The sequence below is a fragment of the Vulpes vulpes genome, chromosome 13 (genome assembly GCF_048418805.1).
Source record: "Vulpes vulpes isolate BD-2025 chromosome 13, VulVul3, whole genome shotgun sequence".
NCBI classification, from domain to species: domain Eukaryota; kingdom Metazoa; phylum Chordata; class Mammalia; order Carnivora; family Canidae; genus Vulpes; species Vulpes vulpes.
The window spans coordinates 24,321,953-24,342,503 of record NC_132792.1 but is presented as its reverse complement, the minus strand read 5'-3'; the positions used below and the strand labels follow the sequence as shown (position 1 = coordinate 24,342,503).

General features: G+C 35.2%; 1 protein-coding gene across 2 annotated transcripts in view; it reads right to left on the bottom strand.

The window, feature by feature from the left end:
• Window positions 1-20,551, bottom strand: part of CSMD3 (CUB and Sushi multiple domains 3) — a 1,174,336-nt gene that overhangs the window by 396,366 nt on the left and 757,419 nt on the right. For both annotated transcript variants that reach the window (XM_072734033.1, XM_072734032.1), the window contains 2 exons: window positions 8,028-8,166; window positions 1,719-1,906 (listed from right to left, as the gene is read on the bottom strand). In XM_072734033.1, coding sequence (XP_072590134.1) covers window positions 1,719-1,906; window positions 8,028-8,166 — 327 coding nt within the window. The remainder of the gene's footprint in view (window positions 1-1,718; window positions 1,907-8,027; window positions 8,167-20,551) is intronic.

Here is a 20,551-nt window from a genome sequence, read left to right as displayed (position 1 = left end):
GTTCTCTCCCACTGATTCTCCCTACCCTGCCACTTAAGTATAAAGTCCCACTTGTAGTCAGAGTTGAGCTCAATGTCTCTCCCCTTAGAGGAAACCCCACTGTAGTAGTCTGTTCCACTGTCTTTAATGAGTGTCGGTGAATAATTTCTTTTATAAAAACGATACATTTGAGCTTGACTTCTCATTTTAATTTCTCACTCAGTAAGTTTTCAAAGAAAAAATATAAGAGCTATCATTCATTGGTTACTTACTGCATGCTAACTCTTATAATAACACATTGCATGTGTGGTTTTATTTAGTTCTTAAAATTGTCCTATGTCTGACACGTGATAAAATCACACGGCTTGGCTGGAGTGGGATTGAATAAGATTTGTTAGGAATAGGATACTGCAATGGATTAAAGGAAAAGGGCCTGCCCATTTGTAACACATTGATAAAAATTAATTGCTAAGAAGAATTAATTTTGAAATAGATGCAAAAAATGATGCTACTCTGACTCCATTTTAACACAAACATATTAAACTAAAATCTCAGTTAAGGCCCTTCAATTCATCTGAATTCCCAAGTATGAGTCAAGCCTCTTGTTACATTTTACAATAATATTAAGAAAATATTTTTCCATGCCATAAAGCTCTAAATAAAAAGAGAAGTTAATATAATTAAACAATATTATGGATAATACGATCTTTAAAAAAAGTAATGAGTAGATATTGATTATGGTTTTAAAATCCCATAATCCCATTGACCAGAGCTGCTGAAAAGAGACATCCAAATGGAATATAAAGTTATATATTTCAAATGCAGAAATTTTTCTTGAGGGGACAAGGGGTATAGGAGACTTGAATATAAAAAATAGAATACCTATCTGTACCTGATATAAAATACCTTGCAGTAACCTTCTTAAATGTGCTATTAGATCCATTCCACCAAAACTGCTTTTCACACAAAGATACATGGCAATGTATGTCAAGACGCAAGTGAGCACACCTATATGTATACATCATATGCAATACACTCATACACATATAAATATAACAAGTGCTTATAAAGTAAAAATCTTGTTTCTATGTATATACTAGAATCAAATTATTTTTAAATATCATATGTATTTTAGATTTTTAAAAATAAAACTGTAACCTTCTAAGTGGGATTATTATATGTTGATTGCAACATTGTGAGTGAATTACAGCTTGTTTTAATATGTAGCCTTTGATCAGCTATGTTAGTCATATTTGGGCATATATGTATGTACTATACTTTTCAAACTTACCATAATTTTCAATATTTTACACAGAATAATAAAATTGAGTATTCTAAATGGAAAAATGTGTGCAACTAATGTGAGTAAAATATAAAAGAATGACTTTATGAAGTGTATGCTAAAGGAATTTGTCAATGTTCATATACATCTTAGATTGATACTTACTATTATTGGCTTTTCAGAATTGTGCACAAATAACTAGTACCTGAACTCATCATTTGAAATTTGTTATCTCATACTTCTGACATTTCCTTTTATAATGTTGTTACATAGGTATTGCTGAAAAATCTTCTGCAGAATTTACTAAAACACATACTTTGTGAAGTATTCGCATTATCATCAGTCAAGGAAGATTTAATTTTATTTTATTAGTAAATTTGTAGTTCTTTTAATGATACAATGGTAATACCAAATGTAGGAAAGATGGAATAGGGAAATCAAAGAATATTTTACTTACTTTCATAGTGAATCTTGAAACCATTATTAGAACGGCTGTTGTCTGTCGTAAATAGAAGGTATATAAAATTACTGCTACTGAATAGAAACTGGGGCACTTGGGTACCATTGTAAGATCCAAGCAAGGGTGACAGAAGATTTGGCCCATCATGGACTTCCAGAACATCATAATTCAGTTCAGTCTGAAATCTAAGATTAAGAGACACATGTGAAAATATATTTGTTAGAATAACACTATAAGGAAAATAACAATTTAAATTGTTATTTAAATGACTAAACATTTTACCATTTTTATATTGTAATTTTTCTTTAGCTTATCTAATATCATATATATCATTTAAGACCTCATTATGTGCAAATACCTAAATTGTAAGCTCTTATTACTATGGAAAGTTATCATTAAAGAGGTATGTGTATGTATTTGTTGTTCAGAAGTAAGATTTCTTTCAAATATTATGAAATATCACCACTAAATAAGTGGCCTTTCCATTAACCATGCATTTTTTGGGAGTCACCTTTCTTTTAACTTCTTCAATTTATGGAAAAGTATATGATTCATATTTATCTTCAACCAGTTAATCAGATTCTCATCTTAATTCTATATATATTTCAAATCTCACTTCTCCTCTATGTAGCGGCGCTTTTTTTTTTTTTGACAAATCTATTTCGGTCATTAGAAATTCTATATAGTTATTATTTCAAAACAGTGGTCATAATTATTATTAGTTAATGATAATAATGATTACATAGTTGATGTTTACTAAGTGCTTGAGGCTCTGTTAAATAGTTTATCTACATTCATTTATCCAAACTTCACCTAACCCTGTAAATTAGCTCCTATTATTATACTCATTTTGCAGGTAAGAAAATTGAGGCCTGCAGAACTTAAATAGTTTAAATCCAAGTCTCTCTGTTGCTCCTTAACCACTATCTTATGCTATACTATACTGGTTGGTTTTATTTTTAGATTTTTGGTGGTAGTTACTGCTAATGTTTTCAATTCTTATAAAAGATGTAATTTTTATAAATTGTAATCAACACAGAGCTACTTTTAACATGCATAAAATATTATAAAAATAGCATTTTAAATGCTATTTAAGAAGTGCAGCTGAAATATTTTTCAATCTGTACCACTTTTACACCCTGTTAAGCAATATATTAGTAAAATAAGTGAATTTCATAAGTTTATCTTAGTTTTTATTTTGCAATATGGAATATATTGCATTGGTCTAAAAATAACTTTTCCAATAACACGATTTAGAATAGAAAATGTATAGGAACACATTATGTCTTTTAAGTAAATGATCAGACAATAGTATATTACGAGTCCATTATTTGGTTGTTTTGTAGTCAGTGTATTGTAGTATTAAAATTGGAGTTTCACTTCGATAGCTAGTCAGCTGATAATAACCAAATTGAAATGCACAGAAGAGTCAGAGATTACTTTGAATTGAAACATAGAGAGACAATTCTTAATAGAATAGCAACATTAACTGGTGATATAGAGAACACTGTTCAGTAGGAGTGGATCCTTAAAAAGAAAATCAACACAGATTTGCCCTAAGGAACCATAAAAATATATTACAATAACAAAGGAAATGAATTAGGTTTACACAATAATTTGAATTTCTTTCATTTTATGTTTCAAGATAGTTGTATACATTTCTCATTAATTGCCTCCATCTAGTATTCATTTGTTTATGACATTAAATTTATTGTTTATCATAAACAAATGTTATGGAACCACTATATGGTGTTAAAAATGAAATTGAACCTAATCTTACTCAATTTCTGTTGTCTTTTAAAAATATTCTTGATGCAATCCAAACCCATTCTGACCAAGCTGAAATAAAGTTAAAAGAGTTATTGTCTGGAAGTGATACTGATAGGTATGATCTAGGAGTTAAGGACAGAAAAAGAAATAGAAAGATGGGCTTAGGATGATTAATAGTAAATCAGTTCATTTAGAAGCTGCCAAACATTAAGAAAGTTTAGAAACTGTTGGAAGAAACAAAGCAAAATTTTTCTGCAGATCTGAAAATAAGATTTGTAAACTGGCTATGTTAAGAGATAAACAGCTAAAAAAACACATATGTTCCTTGGCATTATTATGTTGCTTTGTGTTTGATAGGAAATTCAATTTCTTAAGATTTCATTGACTTAATGTATTTGAGACAATTTCAAGGAGCCAAATAGTGGCTTATATATTTGTAATGTTATTTAGTTTTTTTTTTCCTCTCCCCATAGATTAAATCTAGTCAATTGTTATATTTGAGAATATATGAAAATAGCTATGTCATCATCTTAGTTATAGTATTTATTTAAAATTTCATTTTAACCAAATTAATTTAAATTATTCCTGGGTATTAGAAAACAAAGGACAAAACTCAGTAATAAACACAATTCATTATTTGGAGCCAAACTCTCTAAAAAGTATTCTCACAATGACAGAAACTATTGAAGAGCTGGCAACCAGTGTTCTTACAATAGCTTGGTAGGAAATCAGAAGGGAATTAGTTTTTTCAAGACATAATTCTTACTACTTCAGCGAGGATATCTTGTTTCTTAAAACAATCTTACACAGGAAATGAAGCGCCAAGATATTATAGGGTCAGTAAACAAGGAAGTGATAAATGTACATATTTCTGACTTCAAGATGACTATTTGATACCTCTAATCTAACTGATAAACCTCTCATTTATTTTTTTAACTTGATGAAGTCCCTTGTTCACTGCATCCCAACTGAACTACTCCTAACTGTGTGATGGCTGTTTAAGATGTGGATTATTTTAAAGGAACCCATTTTCTGACAAAGCACACGGTATATGGATAGCCCTAACAAAAAATCTCATACCCTTAGAGGATCTTTAGAAAAGAAGAAATGGAAGACCGTATTTAGTTTTCCTTTCAAATTGTTCCAATTCAAGAATCTTATGGCCTTGTGTGTGTGTGTGTGTGTGTGTGTGTAGGAGAGAAGGGTAGATAGAGGACTCAACCCCCAAAACAAATATTTCAGTTTAGAACATGGTTTCAGAATTGAGACTTATTTATTTTAGTTATGTAAAGTAAAATTCAAAAGAAATATACTGATATAGCTATGCCCTGTCTATTCTATAACAGTGAAAATAACATCAATAAATTCTTAAAACATTTCTTAAAGTTCTTAAAACCATTCTTCCAGTGTTTTAGCTAATTAACAAGGAATAGTTTTATATGGATGTATGTTGATATGTGTGTATATATATGTGTGTGCATATATTTGTGTGTATATATGTGTGCGTATATACATATATACATTGTTATCAAGGAGGTGGAGGAGCTATGAGGTTTATAATTTACTTCAGAGAGTGACACAGGGATTAAGAAAAGAGGCACAGTTGACAAGTCTTGCTCAGTGGTGCTCACGGGAAGAAGACAAAATCTTTGGACTCTGGGAATCATTTCTCACCCCAGGCCAGTTCTGGCTGACCTACAGAACTGTGTATTGTTGCTGTGCAGAAACCCTAGCACTGAAAATCATTTTTCAGTGTGACTCTTGCTACAGCCTCATTTAAAGGATTTGTGTCACAGGAAGCAGATAAGAGAATAAGAAAGTGGCAGAAGAAAAAGTGCTAGGTAACCATATTTATCAGAATTAAATGGGGTTTTTGTCTATTTAACTGGCATTACAGTTTATAAAAATTGTTGAAAGGATTTTTTTTTAACCAAGAAGATAAGTCTGGGATGGTTTAACGTAGAATATAGGTGATATAACTAACACTAATTTTACTTTAGAGAATTCTGAAAGTATCTACACAAGATAGGCAAGCAGCAAAGAGGCCTGTGTAATGGCCTATCAGGAGGGATAGAACACGCATGTTAAAAGACGTTGGACAGAAAATTTGTCTTCAAACAGAATAAAGTCAAAAGTCACAAGTGTGGTGCTCTGAATTATAAGCACTGCTTTGCAATCTGCTTCTCAAGTTGGCAACTCTAGATAGCTGAGAGATATCCTGTTTTTTATTTATTTAATTTGGTTGGTGATTCTCATGAGCAAACCAGGGGATGTTTTTCAATAAAATAATGCACTTTGTGTTAATAAACCTTAAGCTAATTTTCTAGTGATATTATTTTCTGCTTATGTAGTATTTTTAAATAGAATATAAAATAATGAAAATAACCTATTTTTAGAGTTGTCTACCATTTGAGTCAGCTGGGGGGTGGAGAAAGAGTGAATTCTTAGGAAAACACTGATCTTTGAGTTAGGAAAAAACATCATTATTTGTATGTGTTGGAAAGAAAAACAAAATCTACACCCTTTCCTGCCCCCCATCACTCACTGGAAGCTCATAGAAACAAGAGTTAAATCCGTCGGGATAATAAGCTACCAGAAGAAGTTTACCGTGCTAGATACTGGAGGGAGTACTGGGAAATAGAGGAAGGAGGGTTGAAGATCCTGGGTGTGAACAAGGCGAGAGCCAGAGAAGAGTCTGAGATAAGAGAGGGCCCTGGAAAGATACATGCAATCCTTCCCAAGATAGGGATTTGCAGGAAAAATTTAAGAAAGTGCAGTAATCCTCTTTTGTTATCCCTTGGATTAAGGTTTTTGTAAGAAGGAAGGAAAGTGATACAAAGAAGGAGAAGCATAAGGAGTTGAAGGAGGGTGGCAGCCTCCCTAGCTCACACATGAGATGATGCTAAGACCAGGGTTTCAGAACTGGAAGTAAACAAAAGCATCCCCAGGAATTCTGAAAACTTAAGAAGGGCCCAGACTTTCCTCTGAATATAAGATGAGGCTCAAGCCTTTATATTCAGATATTGAAGAATAATGACATGATAAGAAATATACGGGTGATAGATGTTATAAACTATGGGAGTATAAACACATTTTCAATTGCCTTAACATCATAACATCTAATACAAAATAATGTTAAGTCCAAAACAGGAAATCCTAAAATTATGTACTAATACCCATAATGATATACTTACTTAAAATATGAATCAATTATGATGGAAAAATATGCTAATCCTTCTTCAAGTCTGTGCTCTAAATTGAACAAATTAAAAATATGCAACAAATTTGTCTAATTGACATGAATTAATATAATTTTTTGAATTATTCAATGATATGATCAATATTATTATGTCATATGTTCCAAACCAAAGAGAATTCTGAGTAGTAAGTTTGGTTAATTTAGCTCCCACATTTATGGGACATTATTATATGATGAAAATTTTATTTTGAATAAATCATATGCTTTACACTAAAATTACTATGGCAAAACAGCTGTATCACTGAATAAAGGATATGATTTCAATACCACAACAAAAAACTCTGCAAAATATTCTAAATATAAACTTTTTAAAAAATGTGTAAGTCATTGTTATGGGCTGAATTGTGTTCTCCTAAAATTCTTCTGTGAAGTCCTAGCCCCTAGTACCTCTGAATGTGCCTGTACTTGGAGAAAGTTTCTTTAAAGATATAATTAAGGCAAAATGAGATCATATTGGTGGTCCAAAATGACTGATATTCTTTCAAGAAGAGGAAATTAGTAAACAGAGGAAAGACCATGTGAAGACAGAGGGAGAAGACAGCTAACGACAAATCAGGGACAAAGGCCTCAGAAGATACAATCCTGTTGACACCTTGATCTCAGTCTTCCAGCCTCCAGAACTGTGAGCAAATAGATTTCTGCTGGTTAAGTCACTTGGTCTGTGATATCTTGTTATGACGGGCACTGAGGTGGACACTTCTGCCTTTTGAAATAAAGCAGGACACACAGGCCCTTTAAAATATAGGACAAGTAAACTCATTAAGTTAAAGGCCACATGTTCCTATCTCAGTAGTGTATATATGTATATAAAGCAAATGGGGATCCCTGGGTGGCGCAGCGGTTTGGCGCCTGCCTTTGGCCCAGGGCACGATCCTGAAGACCCGGGATCGAATCCCACGTCGGGCTCCCGGTGCATGGAGCCTGCTTCTGCCTCTGCCTATGTCTCTGCCTCTCTCTCTCTCTGTATGACTATCATAAATAAATAATAAAAAAAAATTAAAAAAAATCTTTAAAGCAAATGCATATAAAGCATATGTATATAAAGCAAAAAAGGTCCATCTTGCATATCTCAATAGCCCTGCCAGAGCATTAAACAAATAGAAAATTAGCTTGAAAGCAGGCTGAAAGGTTAAAAGGGGCAGTCTGAAGCATTCTTGGCTCAGTAATCAACTATTTCAATAAAATGATACACAAATTTGGTAAATAAAGTGGATAATGCCAACTACTCTTTTAGATAATATGTATTTTTTTAAAGGTAGAAAAATATTTGTAGAGACCTTTCAAATGTAATTTTGATAGAGTGTCCAGGTTCAGCTTCAATCACCCACTCACAATTCAAAGAGTCTTTATAGTATCCTGGCCATCCTGGTGAGAGAATCAATCCACTGGGAGCTGAGAAATGGCCACCACACGGAGCTGAGAAAATGAAATCAGAGAACCAGTGAGAACAGAAGCTTTAGAACAAATTGCAGAGATTATTATTAGTTCCAAGTGTAATTTTTTAAAAAGAACCTCTGCACGTACTTTAAAAATGCTCTTTAGTAACATTTTGAAAGTAAAACTAGATCCAGTCCTATTACTGAATGATTATTTTCCTTAGAAAAAGTAACTGAAAGAGCATGTCTATATCCTCTGCATGTCAGATAAACGGATAATCCTCAAGTGTCCTGATGATGTGCCTTAAATACATTCTTGTGTCTCCGTCATTTTCACATTCAAGGCTTGAAAACAATGTAAATTGTTAGCTTTAATGTCTCTCTCTCTCTCTTTCGTTTTCTGACACATTATCAAACACTGCTCATTGATGCTACACACTGTCTAAAACGAATCATCCTTGTTCCAGAATCCCTACCACAATTTGGGCCTCCACTGATTGAGCCTCTTCCCTGATTTCCCATCCTCTGATTTCTCTCTTGCTTTAGTCCAGCCATCAGAATAATCTCTTTCAAATTACAATTTCATTATACCATTCCCTTCCCTAGACATCTACTTTGATCCCTTTTCCTTTACATTAGCTTCAAATCCTCAGTTTATCATTTCAAGTATATAATTTTCTGCTTTTCTCTAAATTTACAGACAATTGAAATCATAATGATAATATTGTAATTCCAGTAGGTCCTGATTAGGTATTTTGGTATAAACACCTCATTCTTGAGATGAAGAAACCAAATCCAGAGAAGAGGTACTCCCCAAAGTTTATAAGACTTATTAAGGTCTGAGAATTTTTGAGGTCCTTTTTTTTGTAAAAAAATGACTTGAAAATACTTCTATTCTCCATGCGATAGCCAGAGTATTTTTTTTTTTTTCAATTGCAAATCTGACCACACACTTCAATGGCTGCTTTCTGTGGTGACCCAGTAAGGCCATGAATGAACTAGTTTACGGTCTAGCCTAGACTCTGAACTTCTTGACTTGACTCTGCAGCCCAGGTATCAAGCCTGCCTGTACCTTCAGGAAGTATACACAGAAAATATAAATAAAGCAAAGAGTATTGGAATTACTGAAAATTATCCAGGAAGGGGAAGAAAAAAAAAAGATTAAATGTATACTGTATTAGCTTCTCAATATATTAGAGACTATCCCCAATAACTGTGTTATAGTTTTATTTTATCTAAATCACTCCATTTAAACTTTATCTCATGTGTTATATTTGTGTTGTTTACTTGTTTCTTTCTGTTTTATCTTGCAAAATTTCTAAAGGCCATTGCTCCAGACCCCATTTTTACTTGTTTTTATTTTTAAAATAATTTGGTATAACCTATAAACGAAATAGGGAATATTTACAAATTGGCCTAGGAATCCAGCATTACTATAAATATCCATTAGAGAATATTTTCATGTTAAATTGCCAATATTTGTTATTTGCATGAAGAAAAAAAAAACCTTTCATATAAAATTAGATTTTCTTCCTTAGTAGAATTTAATTTTGTTTCCTAAAAAGCTTTCAAAGGAGACCATTTTCATGAGGATTATTTACTCTTCATTGTTACAATGACTCATAATTAGGTTTCCTGTTGGGTTATTATGTATTTCAAAAATAAAATTATGTGCATAATAGCCACTTAAATTACCATATTTTAAAAGACAGAGTAAAGTATCTTAGTGAGAGAAGGTCCTGGAAATATGGAGAATCGACAGAAATCCTTAATATGTCACAGACTCATTGTTTTAGGCAAGTATTTGTGCACTTCAGTCTAATCATCATTAAAAGAGGTAATCAGTCATAAAATTAACAATTGAGTAACAGGCCATAAAGGATTAAAAAGTAAAGTACTAAGTAAAGCCTTTTAGCTGGTCCCTCCATCTGAAGTGTGAGGGAGGCAGTTAGGAGGGGTCTTTAGAGCAGAGGAGTAACTTAAAAATGTGATTATTGTTTGTTCCCTGAAAGGATTTTCCTGAACTGTGACCCTACGCAAAGGTGAGTCTTCTAGTTAACTTATGACATATTCTGAAGCAGCTTCTTTCTCTTACATAAAGGGTTGAAACTCTTCACATTTATTATTCCAAAAGTATGGGAATAGACTCCATAAGAGAGTGTGAAACCTAAGATGCTCAGGGCAGGTCAGTCAGGAAAAGTCTTATGGTCACAGTGACTGGCAGACACAGGGCAAGGAGATGTGTGCATGGAGAAGCTATAGTGTAGCAACAGCAGCAAAGTATGGAGTGGACAAAATGCAAGAAAAAAATAAGAGGAGATCAAGTATGGAGAAAAGAGATGTAGAAATCTGCCCAAAGCAAAAGCAGTAAAAAATATAGGAAAGAAGAGAGAGAGACAGAGACAGAGCGCATGCTTTTGAACAAAGAACTACTAATAATATTAGTAACAAATATTTGAATTTGTAAAGCGAAACTTAACTGTAAAAGGAATAATAAATTAGCAGCCTAAACCTTACAACTTTGTCATATCAGTGTACAGCTTATATTAAACTAATAATTTTCTTTAAATAGATTCACTTATATTTTAACTTAAAGACTTTTTTAGACTTGCTCTTAGCAAAAATATCTATGAAATCACAGTTTTAATAGACTACTGATTTTTTCCCCAAAATGCTTATAAATAAATATGTAGCTATTGAAATGTAATAAGTGTTTACACATTTAACAACTAAAATAGATTGTGCACCTTCAGGTACAAAGGCAACACAGTTTAAGACACACTTCTGTAAAAGACAGTAACTATCCTTGCCTGAACAAAGAGAACTAGAATATCTATAAAACAGAAAGGAGATCAAGACCATATAAGGTGTTTTCAAAGTTCCGTTCATTCCTTCATTCACTCACTCATTATTTACTCATTCATATTTCATTCATGGAGCAAATAATTGTGTGTTAGGTATGTGTTCTGTGTGGTTTTTGTACTACTTTTACCAGTTAACATTTATCGAATCTTTCCCATGTGCCAGGAACTGTGTGAAAAGTCCCTTGGATTATCTTATAGAATGCTAAAAAAAAAAAAAAAAAAAAAAAAAAAAATCCAACTGCATTATAGATAAGAACATTGATATGTAGAGAATTTAAACAATTTGCTTATGTGGGACCAAGGCAGGCCACCCCAAGATTGGCCACATTGGAATTTTAATTATTTTAAATAAAGGTTACTGAAGAGACAACCTGGACAAAAAAGGTCACTTGGATCCTTCTTGGTCTGCCTGAAAGCAGGAACTAAATCTCCCACATCAAAGATATCTTCCCTGTTCCAAGAGGTAAAGAGACATCCTATCACCAAAGATGAGAAATTTAGAGCTAAGAAGGCTGTGTAAATAAACCTTGTGACTTTTTTTTTTTTTTTTTTTTTTTTTTTTTTTTACTAATTTACTACTGTGGTCCAAATTCTGTTTAGATTTCTTACCAATTGAAGCTCCTTAAGTTTTCTTTGTCCTGCCAATTCCTCAAAGATTCATTACCTCTTTGCATACGAAGCGTAGGAACTACCTGCCTTGCTCATTTTTTTAGGTTTCAATTTCATTATTGGTCCTCCTTGGGCATGTTAAACCTTTTTTTTTCCTCCTGTTAATCTGTTTCAAGTAAATACAATTCTTAGTTCAGTTGGGAGACTTTGATTAGTAGAGACAAAAGTTTCCTTTCCTTCACATATCAGCCAGAAAGGATTTGAACAGAAGCAATTTGGTTCTAGAAACTTCTTTCCAAATGCCATTAAGTAATCTTTTTCCTTTTCTTATAGTGCTCATGTGCAAGAGACAGAAACATAAAGTAATAATGTCATAAATTCTATTAAAAAGATATGTCCATGGGACAAGGAGTCTGGAAGAGGGCATGAGTTAAGGCTTCATGCAAACCTAATAGGTTTAGTGAAGACAAAGATGGATGGCTAGGGGGATAGAATGTCCAATCCAAAGATTTTTATTCTTGAATTTTGTTTATTTATTCATGAGAGAGAGGCAGAGACATAGGCAGAGGGAGAAGCAGGCTCCCCTCAGTGGAGCCTGCTGTGGGACTCGTCCCAGGACCCCAGGATCAAGTCCTGAACCAAAGGCAGACGCTCAACCACTGAGCCATCCAGATGTCTCCAACCCAAAGATTTTTAATTCAAATTTGAGATTCTAACAACCCCATTTTAAGTGCTTCTCCAATATTATTATTTTTATTTCTTCACATATTCCATTAATTCAATAAGTATTTGTTTAGTTCTGCTATATATATAAGATACTCTGCTAGGTCCTGAAATTTATTTATTTATTTATTTTTTATTTATTTATGGTAGTCACAGAGAGAGAGAGAGAGAGGCAGAGACACAGGCGGAGGGAGAAGCAGGCTCCATGCACCGGGAGCCCGATGTGGGATTCGATCCCGGGTCTCCAGGATCGCGCCCTGGGCCAAAGGCAGGCCCCAAACCACTGCGCCACCCAGGGATCCCGGTCCTGAAATTTAAAAAACAAATCCATATGATATTTTCTCTGCCCTCAAGAGACAAGTATTCTACATGGATGTAGGTACTCCGATTTTCCAATAGGCACAGCTAACATGCAATGCATGCTTGAGCTGGGTAGGCAGTCTGGGAACACAGGGAAGAGACAGGTAACATCCTAAAGACCTTAGGAAAGAGTTCTTGAAGGTGATTTTGTCAGAAGTGAATTTAGATTTAGAAAAATGAGTAGAAGACAGGGGGAGTTGCAGTAAGAGCAGAGACAGGAAGTGAAAAATACTAATGTGTAGGAGGTAAAGTCAAGGAGTTCTTGGTTTCCAAAGTGTATAGTTTCTGGGGGAAAAAGGAGAGCACTTATGGTTTTATGCAGTGGTTATTGCTTTTGAAAACTTTTAAACCTTAGTAGGTACTCAGAGAACTTGTTAAAATGCAGATTTCCAGAATGCACCTCTAGTAGTTATAAGGTGGTATCTAGAAAGCTGTATTGTTTACAAGACCTTACCCCACCCTGACCTCATAGGTCATTCTGCTGCTGTTTGCCCATAGACCACCTGACAAAACCTAAGATGTGACTGGTCTGTGGCTTCATGATTCTACTGGATGATACCTCAGGAGCCTGAGATAAATAAGTGATTTGCATCTGTTAGTGTAATATAGATTGTTGCCTCTTACCCCCGCCCCCCCCATTTTTAGCAATTAAAAACAGGACATACATGGTAAATGCAAGGTAGACATAGTTCATTTATCTACATTTATTTCTCTAAGATCTGAAGAAGGTCTGTTATAAATAATTTGCGTTGGAGTGCTGATTCATTTCTGTACTTTAAGTAGAACGGACAAATTCAAAATACCTAATATGTTTTAAGACCTGTATGAAAGAGTCAAAAGTGCTTCAGACTGTATTCAGATAAAATTCCCTTGAATAAAAAGGCTAAGGAATTTTAGTGTTCCACAGCAGGAGATGCTCTTTCATCTGAGAAGTGGCAGTTAGGTGCTCAGGGGGTAGTTGGGGATGGGAAGAGCTGGGTGTGATCTCAGGTGGTTGTCTAGAAGTGATTTTAAAAAGGGAGTACTCTAACATTTCATCCATTAGATAGCCTTTCTGTAGAGCTGTGCATGATAAAATCTAGATAGCATCTCAAGGATTACCAAACAATGATGGTTCCATCCCCAGTCCCTCCCCACTCCCCCTTTAACTTGCTTTATAGATATAGGTGTGGTAAGTAATCACTGACTCTCTTTAACCTCTGCACTGGATGATATTTCAAAGAAAATTAGGAGATATATGTTGGGTCTGAAGCTAGGATAAAAAGAGGAAGCCAGACACACAAATTAAAAGGCCAGGGTTACAGAGAAATGATCATAGTTCTGCAGCTTCTTCCATTGCTATAACCCCTTGATCCCTTCTCCTGTATTCAGCTCTACAGAGAGTGGGAGCAAAACCCTGTCAATTGCTACTGCATCACTTTCCCTACAGTAGTCCTCTAGGAGAATGGAATTTAAAACTATGTAAACATGTAATTAAAAGTGGAGTTTATTTTTAGATGTACACATATTCTCTCAATGAGAACCACAAATAAATTCTGATCTATGTATCAGACTGTTACTCTAATTGCTCTTTCAAAAAAACTCCCTCCAAAGAGAATGCCATGTCTGTGAATGAGAAGGTTTTCCTATCCTTTGAAGCTAATTGAGTTCAAGAGAAAACTCCTTATTCTCAAAGGGAAAGTTTGTCAGGCATGTGGATCCAGTCTTGCCTTCAAACAGTTCTCCAGGGACTTTAGTCCCATCCTATTCACTCAAGGAATTTTCTCAGATATCCCCTTAGAGAGTAGGAAGGAGAATGAGCCATAGTTATGCAGGGAGTTCTCTGCTAAGGGCAAGGAAGTTCTTGCTTGAGTAAGCATTTTATGGTACATTCTGAAATTGATGTAACAAAACCAGAAATGGGATTCCTTCCTTCCTTCCTTCCTTCCTTCCTTCCTTCCTTCCTTCCTTCCTTCAATTGCCTTCAAATATGCACTGCTAAATCTCCACCTCCTTAAAAAATGTTGAGCAGGTCCTCTAACATTTTCATCACTTTCAATATTAAAAAAAAAGTTGGTCCTGTCCAAAATAAAATTATCATCTTATCCTCTCCATGCATCCACCCAAGGTGTGTCTCTCAGCAATGGTCAGAGAGGCTTGGAGAATAGGGAGGAGGGCGCACTTGCTGATTCATTCATTCCTGCATTCACTTCAGCACTGAGAATAGTCTCCGCCTCATCTTATCTCCTTCCTCTTCCTTTTAGGTCCTTTTGCCTGTGGTGTGTTAGGGCTGGGATGGGACAGATTGTGCTGTCAGTCCTTTCTTGGCTATTGTGTCTCTCGTTACTTCTGACTGTTCCCTGATGCCTTCCATTGATCAGATATGGAAAATGTTTGTTTTCCATGAGAGTAAATGAGTCCTTTGGAAAGGGAAAGAGTGTGGAATGGTGGATTCTCAATGTAAAATTCCCTGATATAGGAGAAGGTCATCCTTTTCCAGTCACCTCTTGCTCCCATCCCTGGCAGTGTACCCGATGATCTCAGGTGGTTGGGTTTCCTTCACTTGGTGGCCAAGCTCCTGGTGATATTCATTTTTGCACAGAAAATTCACATCACTAACTTGCCAAATTTTTTGACCTAGACAGCTTTCTTTCTTTTCAATCTGTCAGCTTTCACCAATTTTCTTCCTCTTGATCAATCAGCATGGAAGACAGATCAGCAAATACTATACAGTATAATCAGATATCCACTTGGAATTCCTGCTCCTCTTTCTCCGAGGAAACTCTTCTCTATGAGAGATTCTTCTAAAGCTTTCCCGTCAACTTGGCTTGAAGAAAAAAGACTAGTACCCTCCTCCCTAGAGGGAGATAAATGAAAAACTGAACAACTTTGACTTCAACAGTTTCAGATAGATTGACATACATTGACAGATAGATAGATAGATAAATCAATCTAGATATTTATCTCCCTTACTTTCTTTTTCCTGATTTTATAAATTGCAAATGGGGTACCTGAGGTTATGACTGAGAAAGATGGATCAGAACATAATTAGCCATGAAGAGGGTATCTAGATTTCTATTATTATTATTATTATTATTATTATTATTATTATTATTATATATTACTATTTTATAGAGTGGGTATTGTGACTTTTTTCTCCTTATTTGGGTGTCTAAGTTGCTTATACCAAAGGTACAGGAAAATCTACCCTTATATCTTATTTGTCAGACATTTTGCTCCTAATGTTTTTCTTGTCAGTTGGGGAGGCTACAATGATAATATTATTAAATATTATGAAACACCACCAGGAAGGGGTAATTTTTGTTTCAGTTAGTTTTAACTTGGTGTCTTAATTAAATCAACAGCTTTGAGCCAATAGCATTCATCTGACTCTTCCAATGTATTTCATTAAATGTAATCCTCTTTATCTATAAAGCAGTCCAATGAATGTATTATATCCTAATTATATTCAAGAACATGACCATGTAATCCAGAAGGCCAATATTCTATTTCCATTTTTGTTGAAAGGATTGCTTTAGATCAAAGAGGACATTGCTAGCTAGAGTGCAGAGAGCAGGGGTGATAAAAGCCAGGTAAAAATGAGGAGAGATGCAGATAGTGAGCATGCATTAGAACCTTTCTGAGTCCCAGGGGAGAAATGACTTATGAAGAAATTAATCAATGGGCACAGATGAATTGGACAACAAATCATTTCTACAGAACCTAATAGGGACAAGGGCAGAAGTAGCAGGACCAGTTAGGAGAGTGTTGCACTAATTTGGGCAGGAGATGATGATTGCTGGGACCAGTATGTCAACAGTGGAGGAAGTAAGAACTAGATGAGTTTTGAATATATTTCAAAGGTAGAGCTAACAGATTTTTCTGATGGATTGTATATGGTTGTAGCAGAAGAAAGGAGTCAGAAATTGTTCCAAGAGTTTTGGTGTGAATTACTGAAAGAAAGGAGTGCTATTAATGATGATGGTGAAACTCTGTGACAGTAGCAGGTTTGGAATGACAGAGGGAGATAGATCAGTTTTGGACAGATTAAATTTGAGATGCCTATTAAACATCTATGTGGATATGTTGAGTAGGAAGTTGAATATACGAGTCTGGACTTCAGGGTGAAGAACTAGGCTGGTGATGTAAATTTGAAAGACATCAGCACATAGATATTATTTAATGTTAGAGACTGGATGACAGTTACCCATAGAGAGGATGGATAGAGTGAAGATATTCAAGACCTACCTTGGAACCTACAGAGATCATTGAAATGAGGAGATAACAGGAAGAGAGTCTAAAATGAGCCTGAGTAGTGCAATTAATAAAGTGAAATTTAATAAAATGTATAATTTTTAGACTGTGTAACTTATTTTCCATGAACAAATGATTATAACTTTAAAGTATTAAGAAATATTTGACTTTAAAAAGTAAATGGTAGGTACTTCAGGCTTTATAACAAAATATTGAATACATTGTAGTCCAACTCTCATTTTTGGCCTGTAAATAAATCCTTCTCATCTTTCAGTCTACATAGTTGAATTCAGTAGCTTTAAGAAAGTGACATTCACCAATGAATAATAAATTCTCATACCCAGGAGCAGTTTCCTTCTATGACTGCACCAAAGATAGGAGACTTAATTTATGTCCAACTGTCTTGCTTTCTAAAACAGAAAACTCTAGATAACTTAGCACTCACTTCTTGACACCTAGAAAGAGAACTTTCTTGTTTTATTATGAGTCTCATGGCATGGTATCTTTTTCAAGTTCTTTTGGGATTCATTCGCTGTTTTATTACTGGCAAATACTGAAGCAGGCATTCATAAAGTAGAAATGCAACCCAGAGATTAGCTTGAAAAGACATGTCAAAAACTTGATCTTTCTCCTTTTTCATTGTTTTAAACTATTGCATGATTCCTTATAATGAGGTAGAGAACTGTATTTACCAACCTTCCAAGGAGATAAAATCTCAACTGAAACTATTAGAATGGGATAAACTACTCTTTCCTGGGGACAGAGCACAGTGGAATGAGTAGGTCTTGTATTAGTCTAAGGGTTAAATGTGGAAGAGAGGGGCTACATATATGTAAGCAAGGGCATGGGGCTGAGACAAGAAAAATAGGAAGGTAGAGCACAGCTTAGTGATGATAGGACTGTGTGTGTAAGCATGTGAGAGAGAGATGATGATGATGATGATTATGATGATGACGATGATGATGGAGATGATGATTTTTACATTTAACCATGGGAGGGTGGGGGATGGGGGAAGTAATAGGGGGAGATATGGCTTAGGAAGATATTCAGGAAGCTTTCTATTTACTGTACTATATAAAATGTTCATATCTTAACTCTTAAAGAAAACAAAGCAAACAACTCTGTTATTTATTAATACTTCTTGAATAACTTGGACAGTGCCCAAGTCCACCTGAATCAGATCATACCACATAATTGAGCCATATCAGCAGCTGAATTATTAGAAAAAATGAGTGCCAAATGGTGAAAAAGAATCAGACATGTGCAGAATACCAAAGCAAAGCCAAAAGGACAATATAGACACTACTCTGGATTGAAATGACAATCTGGGGAGAATGCTCTGTTCACAGAATAGGATGCTTCAGCCTAGACTCTAGGTGCTAGAGGATTGCAGTTGAACAATGTTACACAAATTCACAAGTAGAAGGAACTTAAAACATTTTTTTTCATGATATAACTATCTGGAAAGTAGTTCTTAGGTAAGTCCAAAGGATACCCAATTTCTTAACTGGAGTTAAGAAATGATGATGGTGAAACTCTTAACTGGAGTTAAGAAACACTGGAGTGCTTTCTCAAAATGGAGAGGTTGATGTATAACTTCTGACCTGCTCCATTGGCCTGGCACAGTCCCCAAGTGATTGATTGCTACTGTTGGATTTCAAATTAAAGTGACCTTAGTAATCACTAGTTCAAGTCATCTTCCTCTTGGAAAATGCCCTTTTCTAGTGTGCATGAAGGAATTGTGATGGCTAATGGGAACACTGTCATCAGTGTCAGTGATGTCATTTTTGTATTATTTATTATTGTTATTATTGATGTTAAAAAAGAGAAATGTTTATTTGTAACCATGTCTCTAAAAAAAGTGAGAAATCACATCTCTCCCTAGGAGGGCAGCTTGTTCTATTTAGCCCATCTAATTTGCTTCTGTTATTGCTTTGCTCCTGTAAGCATTTGAGGTTATGACTCCTGATCTATAGCAATGGGCATTAGCTACTATTTGTGGACACAGATCCATCTAAACCTCCATCTAATGGCAGTCAGCCTCACCACCCTGGAGGATACGAATATCCAGATGAATCTGAGCTGAGTGCAAATGCTGGAATGGCATTTTCTGCATATGTGTTAACCTCTTAATAAATGGTTAAAAGCAAGACATCCACTGGGCAAAGGTATGAACAGATGGGAGGATCAGAAGCACCTGTAACTGGTTCACATTACAATGGACTTATAGCCAATTGACCAAATGACCACACACATAAACCGTATTACAAAGGGACCCATGAATCTAATGATGCTCAGATCATTTGAGGTGTAGACAATAAGGCAGGGTTGTCTCAGCACTTTGGAGCTGGGCGGTCAGAATATGGTGGTCAGAGACCAGTGAGTTTCCCAAAGCCCAGTAAAGAAACCTCTCTGACACAAATATTGTACCTTGAGTTTTGCCTTCTGTAAAGCAATATATGCAGAATGCTCACAAGGAACATTCCAGAAACTAGAAATGCTCTGGGATATTACCGAGAAAAAGATTCTAGGATTTGAGGGTTAGGGATGACTCCAGTTTGCATCGCTTGGTACTGTGAAGGAAATCTATCTATACATTATACCCTTGAGAAAATTAAGGGAAAGCAACATCTTACCCATATTTCAGAAGATACATTCATACATCGAGGTAAAGAGAGAAATTGATCCAAACACAATAATTCTGTGTTCCTTTCTCCCCTTTTCCAAATTTTCAAGCACCTACGCTGGTCAAAAGGATGTTGAAGGAAACGGCGAGCCTCACAATGCCCTCAGAGACCCTTGAGAGAAATTCTGATCGTATTAGGAAAAAGAAAAAGGGTGTGGAGAGAAGAAAATCCAAGGGAAAATATTCTAAAAAGAAAATTGCACTTCCTGAGGGTTGTATTTTGTGAGGAGGCCCACAGGTGCGCAACAGGGGTTTGGGCTGTGCAGAAAAAGAAATGAATGTGAGGCCAGAGGGGTCCTGAGGGGACCACAGGGCAAAAGAGGGAGAATGTTTATGCAGCTGTTATGAGTGAAAACTGGTGGAGACAGAGGAAGAGGATTTTTGAGTCAGTGGGAGCTGGGAAGCTTTCATGGTACATCATGAAAATCTCTCTGTCAACCCATTAAGGTAGACCTATGATAACCATCTACATTATTCGTGGCTGTAGGATATATCTTTGAAGGAGACACCATGCAGAGACTGGCCCTAGATACAGCCAGTTATATTCAGGCAACAGTTTAAGGGTAAGTGAAGAAGTCATTGATTGTCACACTGAGTTTGTGGAATTCAAAGTGAATGATTTCAATGCTGATTACAGGAATTCATGTATTTTGTTTTCCATTAGTGAAACTGAAAGATTCCAAGGCTTTTGAATGCCTCTAATCATTCTTCCTCATGAGAAGATTTGATCCACCCACTCTAGAGAAAGAGGTTCAAATTTTCACAAAGATAACTTAAGTCTATCCTTAGTTAATGCATCAGTGGTGAACTTCGGGTCAGTAAATGAAATGTGTAACCCACTTCTGTCCAACAATTGCATTTAAGCTACCTGAAATGAATCCAAGTTCAGCTGTGGGATCATAGAACTGTATCAAATTATGATCTCATTTCTCTCTTTCTGCTCACCAACC